The 7,901-nt window shown below is 45.3% G+C and overlaps 1 protein-coding gene across 1 annotated transcript; it reads right to left on the bottom strand.

The window, feature by feature from the left end:
* Nucleotides 1-2,013: 2,013 nt before the first annotated feature.
* LOC126523073 (acetylcholinesterase-like) lies at nucleotides 2,014-7,309 on the bottom strand. The gene is made up of 3 exons (XM_050171931.2): nucleotides 5,742-7,309; nucleotides 4,458-4,607; nucleotides 2,014-2,278 (listed from the first exon to the last, which is right to left on the bottom strand). The coding sequence occupies exons 1-3, from the start codon at nucleotides 7,307-7,309 to the stop codon at nucleotides 2,062-2,064; spliced, it is 1,935 nt and encodes a 644-aa protein (XP_050027888.2). The 3' UTR covers nucleotides 2,014-2,061.
* Between the last annotated feature and the right edge of the window lie 592 nt (nucleotides 7,310-7,901).

The following is a 7,901-nucleotide window of genomic DNA, read 5'->3' as shown; positions in this document are numbered from 1 at the left end:
GACTTGTTCCAGGAAGTGGGTTTTGTTACAACGCCCAAGCATTTTAAAGCTGCACTCATTTTGGTACCTGTCACACCGTCGCATGGGAGACTTGCACCAAGTTTCGCAACACTGTCAAGCGATCCATAAGAAAACTGTGCTACAGTACTCATAGAACTGCCGCTCAGAAACAGCTTAAAGAACCCAATGGTGTGTTGGTATATGGTATGAAAACCAGCAGAGATGGCTCCGGCCCCGTGTGTGACAAGGGTGAGTTCCTAAGAGTCGCCGCCGAAGTACCCCATGTTGCGTTGAACCAATGTTTGGCGCGAGATTCTGGTCCCACAAGCCCCACCTCCCAGGCAGCCGAAAGAAGGCCGAACACATTGATGCGATAATTAAAACTTACAAGTGTGGTATCTGTCAGGGCAGCGAAGTTCCCACCGTCATAAAAGAAAAGGCCTGAGTCCCCCCTACTGGAAATCCGTACCATCAATGAACACTACTACCGGAGCCTGTTCGCTCCCACAAGAACACTGACGCTGGCTTAGGGACATTTAGCCGAAGGCAGTCTTCGGAATGATCAGTGTAGTAGAAGCTCACCTCATCCGTATGGTAATGGGTATTCTGTGCACACGGCTGACGCTTCTCAATGGTGGCCTAGGTTCCACTCCAAGAGTCGAGACGTGCTGGCTTACTGAAGTTGGAGGTTTTGTACAAGGTTGCCGAGATACATATGCACATCGTTACCCGCGATTGACGTGCACACCTCTTAAACGAGGTCAGTGACAGTTTTGATCACCTGTGCTAGGCTGTCTTCGGCAGCGAGAACGTATATTGATAGCGTTGTAGCGAGAAGCAAAAATGCGCTGAAATCTACCATTTTCACGCGCCCAAAAACTGCCTCCGTCGGACTTCGCCTCGATAGTAAATCATTTCGAACTGAAATCATGGATATAAGTTCGCTATTACCGCAGCGTCCTTCTAAACTTAGCACCATTGCGCCGGAACTTCAAACATGACCCAAGTTTTTCGATATCGTCGCGATCAAGGAGTTCAAGGATTCCTTTTAAAGGGAGGTACCCCTACGTGGCCGCCGCAACAAGATGGAAGCCTGCCAGGAGACAGCAGTTCGTGATAAATGTCTAGGTTGCGTTTAGTTTTCGATCCAGGTAATAGCTTTCCTGAGAAACATGGAAAGGTAGCATTTTACTGCAAACGAAGCATGAACACTTAGACAACGAGAATACAGGTGTGATATAATTCTAGGTCGATTAGAATCTTATCATGCGATATATCACGTATTTCTTTCATGTGCGTACTGTGGCGAGCGCTAATGACATAGAAAAGCACAGTAAAAAGATATATAGCATTTACCGCTGATTTCTTCTTGCAAATTTCTCAGCATCGCATTTTATGGCCCGGCTCGTTCAATATAAGCCACGGTACTGTTTATAGCCCAATTTGTGAAGAAACAAAAGACGAATTTGCTTAGTATGCGCCCCTCGCATTAGGTAATGTCCAAAACATAGTGGCTTCACCGTTTTTTCTCCCACCTCCTTCGCCTGCAGCGTGCATGGCGAAGCATTTTCCTTTCATTCATACGTCACGTTTTACGCCTTACCCAGGCATTCTTAGATAATATTACTATTAAAAGCGTGGACAGGGCATGTACAAGCATGTACAAGTTATTTCAACTGTCGTCATACCTGCTGCTTAAGAACGCATCACTTGATCCCATGAAGATTGATAGCTGCGCTTTGCCGGTTTGCTTGTAAAAGAAAGGGGCAAAAAAAGATCAAGAGAGGGACGGCACGTTCCCCCATGGATGACTCAGCAAAACCGAAGTTGCGTTTCTTACTGTCGTATGCCAGCTAGTCTTGTTTATTAAAGACACTTCCAAAATTCTGGCGAATAAAAAAAAAACAGATCAAGTTGAACGAAATAATTTCCCAACCCTTGTAAAATCAAGAAGAAATTTACGCGCTGTCTTGCTTGAATGCGAACTAAAGATGCACAAATTACACATGGAAGGTTAGCTACACTCATACGAAATTTATTGACCATTCATCAAAATAGAAACTATGCACGAACTCTACCCGCAGCGATGTGCACAGAAAGTACAAATGCGGCGCTTGCCACGGACAGGTAATGGCCTAGATACGAGCTTTCCGCTGCCCCCGAAACGTGTTTCGCCGATGGTTCCTGCGCCTTCTTGTGGGCTACCAATGTGGTCTTTCGCGACGTTTTCGAAGGAGTACGTTTTTCTTGCGCTTCTCGGGTACCCGTGTCTGGCTCTCTGGAAGAAAGATTTCTAGCGTTAGGTTCATGAGCAAGGTAAGGTGAATTATGTACATACGTCAGTTTCAAAGATATTTGGAATAACAGGTTGATTTGGACTGCGATGTCGTGCGAAGCTGCCGTTCTTTCAAGGCTCGGCTAGTGTCTTCGATTGTAAGATGGCTAACGAGATCTGTGACGTCATGGGCTAGACGTCGTTTTGTTTAGGTCATCTGAAAGAACAACACATCATTCTCGATAGTAGCACCATTGTGCACACCATGCCTCCTTTTTGTTTTGGTCTTTTTCTGGGCCTAACTTCCCTTCAGTGAAGATGTGGCAAAATACCCATAATTCTACCCTTGTCCACAAAAAAAAAACAAAAAAACAGGCGATGAACGACTGACCACCCGCTGTGCAATGGACAGGAACTGAGGAAAACCAACCAAAGCGAGCCAGATTGAAATCGCTATTCTACAGGGTGGCCCACGTAACTTGAGCCAAACATTAAAAATATGCACATGCCATGTAGCTGGACAGAATCAAGGTATGTTGTTTGCCTTCGCTTGGAGACACTCATATTACTTTTTCATTGCAATAAATTATATAATTCCTCTTAATTAATTATTCAACTTCTTAAATATTATAATTAGATAAAAAGTGCGAATGAGAAAATAGTAGAGCAACATAAAAAATATGGCCAGGCTTAGCTTGGTTAAGCCAAGAATGCGTTGCATATTGCGCGCGAGTTGGGGCCCAGCTTTTCCTCCGGCTGTCGTGAAGTCACGTCACGTGGTTGCGCTAAAGGTCAATGGTGGCTGCCCGGCCGCGCCCAAGGGCTGAACTGAGTGATTGCAATATGCAACGCATAAAACTCTAGTGTAGGGGTCTTTTTCTCCCCCTCTTCCCCTTCCCTTACGTAGAGTAGCATGCCAGATGCTCCATTATCCGGCCGACCTCTCTACATTTTCCAATCATTAAAATACTTCTTCTTCTAGTGTAGGGGTATGAGCCACTATGATGGCTCATACCCCCAATGGTGGCTGCCCGGCCGCGCCCAAGGGCTGAACTGAGTGATTGCAATATGCAACGCATAATACCCTATACAGCTTTCTGTTGCTCAATACCTGCTACATAAAAGTGTTTCTCCTGCGTAAAATTGCCGCGGGACTGGCCTTTCGAGGCACTTTGCGCGTATTCCAGGGCTTCTTCCACACTCGGAAAAACAATTTTATGTAGCACTTGTCGAGCAACAGAAACCTGTATCGCGAGTTTTTTATGTTGTTCTACAATTTTCTGGTTGACACTTTTCACCAAATTAAAATATTTGCGAAGTTCATTAGTTAATTAGAACTAATTATATAATCTTGGCGAAATCAAAAATTAATCTGAGTATCTCCAAGCAATCGCAGGCAAAATTACCTTGGTTCTCTCCAGCTACGTGGCATTTGCATATTTTTTCATGTTTGGCTCAAAGTTACACGGGACATCCTGTATGGCCAGGAGGTACGGTCCGCAACAGTGGCTTGCTTCCGTGCTGTCTTTTTAAAGTATTATGTATATAATATTGGAAATTAGGTTGGGGACTGAGGAAGCCATATATTCCAACAATCCATTTAGCCTTCCGGCACCACGACATCGCTGCTTGCACTACGACCAGCCACACGGTGAGGCACGCGATAAGAAAATATTAAAAGGCATCGATAACAGCTTCCGAAGGTTGAAGTCTGTCAGGACGCTTGTAGGCGCAAAGATGGCTCTTCAACGTTCAAACATGTAATAACTCTCGAGGCAAGTTATCCCGTTATGCAATGGCTTGATCATATAGTACGTGCATATAGAACATGCATATTCACTGGGTGTTTATGGTTAAAGAGTTGCAAAAGATTGAAAGATTCTGCCGCTATTACAGTTTTTCATAGAGACAAAAAGCGACAAAAGCAATGAGGAAAATGCAGGGAGGTTCATTATACTGATCTCGGTTGACCACTCTGCACTGTAGAATGGGAAAAAAGCAAAGAAAAATGAGAAGTTTACAGTATGCACGCACCCACACGCGTATTGTTTGTAAGATGTGTCATGTCTTACTGGTAATTACCCTGGCGAACGCCTTGGTGCTAACTTGCTCAAGAGGAATCACTGGTACACAGTGTACGTATCGCGTACAAATATTGTAAGCTGAAGAATTATGAACTTACTCTTTCATGAGAACGCGCCGCCAAACCTTACAGATGTCTATGTTTGGCCCACGCCGCTTCGTGGTGTTTCCAGGCCGGATGTTTATGTACTGCGGATTGGCAGATGAGTACCTAGGCCACACATCCTTTGTTTCTGGTATTGTTGGCTTTCTGAAACGACATACCCAATGCAATGTACTATCAATACCTGCACTCCAAATGGAATGGTATCTGGCATAACGGAGCGAAACTCGGAAACAAGATGGAAGACAGACGGACACAAGCGCTGTAATGATGTACCGGTTTTAAGATTGTTTTCATGCCGTCATGTATCTGAGGGTTTGATATTGCTGCGCACACGGTTTTGTGTGGGCATAGGTACGACCGATCCCGGAATTGAAATTTCGTTGTTGGTAGTCACCACTTGTGTCCGTCTGTCATTTCTTCTTGCGTTCATGTTTTGCTGCGCTATGCCAGGTACGATTCCATAATGACCGACCAACTAGCCGATATTGCCACACTCTTTGTATTCTGTAACCCGGTCAGCTGTCCTGCTACACTCATCAGTAAACGAAACCAATATTTTCATAACTGCGGCACTCCCTTCAATTAACATGGCACACTGCTTTTGCTCGAGATGACAGCGAATGACAACCAATCGCAGCCCTGTGAAAATGCAGTACGCTTGACACGTCGCCAGTTGCATACAAAACTGTAAGAATCCAAGTGACTGCTGAACTATGAAAAAGCAAATTGAACATATGCTCAGGAAGAACTTCAGTCTAAAGGTTGTACTTTTACGGATAACGGAACCCCTAGTTTTGTTGAAGAAGAAATGACACACGTTTAGTGTACACATAGTTTACGAAAAAAAAATGCATATGTGCCGTGCACGTACTTGTAGTGCTTCCATTTTACATACCACGGAGCATTGGTTTAAAGAGATCAAGGCATATTATCGTAACTTGCATGTTAGTTAACGGAATACTAGAATACGCTAGGGTACATTACATTACTAGACGATGGCAGAAACTTGATATTCAATCCTCGCCTCCACAATACCCCATCGTCATTGATTGCTAAGCGAAAGTTTCAGTAAATGCCTTAGCACAGACAAGCTTGTTATACGCTATAATCTCTGCATAAATTGTTTCAGATCGCTTCAAAACGGCGTGCCGTATTTTCACCATGACAGTGCACAATAAATTGCAGTCTCATGTTTACAATTTTAGCTCACAGATATTGTGCAGCAGTTGCTTTGACATGCAGCAAACGTGGTCCAGTTTTTCGGTAAAACAAACTCACCCTGTTTTGACGAATTCCGACATTGACTCCACCACCGCTTTCATAAAGTCCTTTTCGGCGCTGCTGTACTTGAGCTGCTTAAAAAAATCGTAGTCCTCTTTCCGAATTCCGGGTTCAAACCTGCTTTCGTCTCCATAAAACAATAATGAACCAAGAGTGAAAGGGAGGTCATCTCCATGCGCAACTTGAAACCAGTCAGGCCAGAAGCTGAACGAGGGTCTATAGTCGAAAGTATACCTAAATACTGGAATTTTTTGCTCCGATGCAATGTCTGCGAAGATCGTAGCTGGGCATACAAAAAGTCCGTCTCCTAGAATATTACCAAGGACCTGGAGCACTTCGTCTTCAGTGTGCTCTCCCTTCCAGTCTGCGAAATAGGCATTGGTTATTTCTCTCGAACCTTTAATTGAAATTCCTAAAGTCGTACTTATTGCGATAGTAATGGTTGACCTATATTCAGCTGCAAGGAGACTCTTAAGCTGCGGTACGATCTTCATGGCACCATAAAGAAACATTGAACCTTCGTTTGACGTAGTTCCGATCATGATCTCCTTGCTTTTGATTTTTTTCTTCCAGCTACTAATGAGAAGCGGGTCATCGGGAACGTATTCATCTCCGTATATTGGCCCGTACAAACTCTTACGTAAGTCGATGCCACTCAGTTGCCCTAGCAACAGGTTTTTGTCCCTGCCTCTCAGACAGTCCATGACTACACCCAGTTTCCGTTCTCTCACACCTTCACACGCCAAATCTGCACCTAGTTCCATAACGCTTCCAACTGTACGAGCAGAGAGGCTGGCTATGGCGTTCATGGGGCTACCGCTTTGAAGAATCATCCTCTTAAACAGACCGACGCTCTGCGGAGAAACGGCGTGAAAACCAGCAGAGATGCCTCCGGCGCTGTGACCCATAATGGTGACTTCCGAAGGATCACCACCGAAGCTATTGATGTTCCTCTGTATCCACCTCAGCACAAGATTCTGGTCCCAGAGGCCCCAGTTACCGGCGACTTCTTCGTTTCCAGCAGAGAGGAATCCGAACACGTTGAGGCGATAGTTGAAGCTAACCATGATAGTGTCGGTGAGAGCAGCGAAGTTTCCACCATCGTGCATGAAAAGACCCGAGTCACTCCACTGAAAGCACCCACCGTGCATGAAGACCACCACAGGAAGCTTGGAGCTGCAGACCTCCTGCTTGCAGTCGGACGCCGGCTTGCGGATGTTAAGGTAGAGGCAGTCCTCCGAATTCTTGGTGTAGTAGAAGCTCACTTCATCGGTCAAGTAGTGAATATTTTGAGGACACGGCTTGGGTCTCGTAGTGGCCTTGAGTGTTCCGTTCCACGGCTTGATCGGAATGGGTTTGCTGAAGCGCAGAAGGTCTCTGGGAGGCTCTGCGTAGGGAATGCCCAAGTACATGTCGACTTCTCGGCCATCAATCACCTCTCGCACACCGGAAACAAGGCCCGAGTCGGTTCGAATGACGGGAGATTCGCGAATTGCGGCATCGACGAACCAAGCTGTCCACACGAGCACGACATATTTGGATACGTAGGAACGGGCAGAAACCATATTCCCTCCCGGGCGAACTTCTGCTGACGATGTCAATGCGGACATGAACGTTCAGCAGCTCCTTTCTGCAGACGTCACGCGTATTCTTGCGAGTATAAGTCCTCCAATTGGGTCAGTGTCTAACCTTTCATTGCGTAGGCCAAGCGGCTATCACGAATATCAGAGTAGCAGGCTGCGCCGTCTGGGCAAGGTCGAATATGTTTTGGTTCGTGCCGGGAGCGGCAAAAGCAAAGCGATATACCGTCAAGGAACGCCTGTTTCTGGCTTGCGTGCCAAGACGTTTGCACTCTGAGTGGCAGGAAGCAAAAATACAGGAAGGCCGAAGAAATTTGTGGATCTTCTGGAATTGGAATCAAAAAGACACCTGCTGCTATGCTGAGTCAAATACCTAATTTTATTTTGAATGAGCAGGGCCTAGAAATAAAGAACACTGCCTGATTTGAAGGAAATTTCTCTGGCATCACAATGCTGGAATGCTGCCAACACGAGAATCTTGACTTTATTGATCATATAACTTGTGAAATAATTGAACGGTTTCACGAGGAAACCACAATAATTTCTTAAGTATGCGGCGAAAAACCTCATTTTCTTT

Source organism: Dermacentor andersoni, chromosome 6 (assembly GCF_023375885.2).
Source record: "Dermacentor andersoni chromosome 6, qqDerAnde1_hic_scaffold, whole genome shotgun sequence".
Classification (NCBI taxonomy): Eukaryota; Metazoa; Arthropoda; class Arachnida; order Ixodida; family Ixodidae; genus Dermacentor; species Dermacentor andersoni.
This window is presented reverse-complemented; position numbering and strand designations above follow the sequence as displayed.

Excerpts from the sequence above, each read along its gene's own strand:
- LOC126523073 (XM_050171931.2), bottom strand. The coding sequence starts at position 7,309 with ATGGTTTCTGCCCGTTCCTACGTATCCAAATATGTCGTGCTCGTGTGG. Across the intron at positions 4,608-5,741 it reads TCGGAATTCGTCAAAACAGG|AAAGCCAACAATACCAGAAA; the intron begins GTGAGTTTGTTT and ends ATGTCGTTTCAG. Across the intron at positions 2,279-4,457 it reads CGGCGCGTTCTCATGAAAGA|AGAGCCAGACACGGGTACCC; the intron begins GTAAGTTCATAA and ends TCTTTCTTCCAG.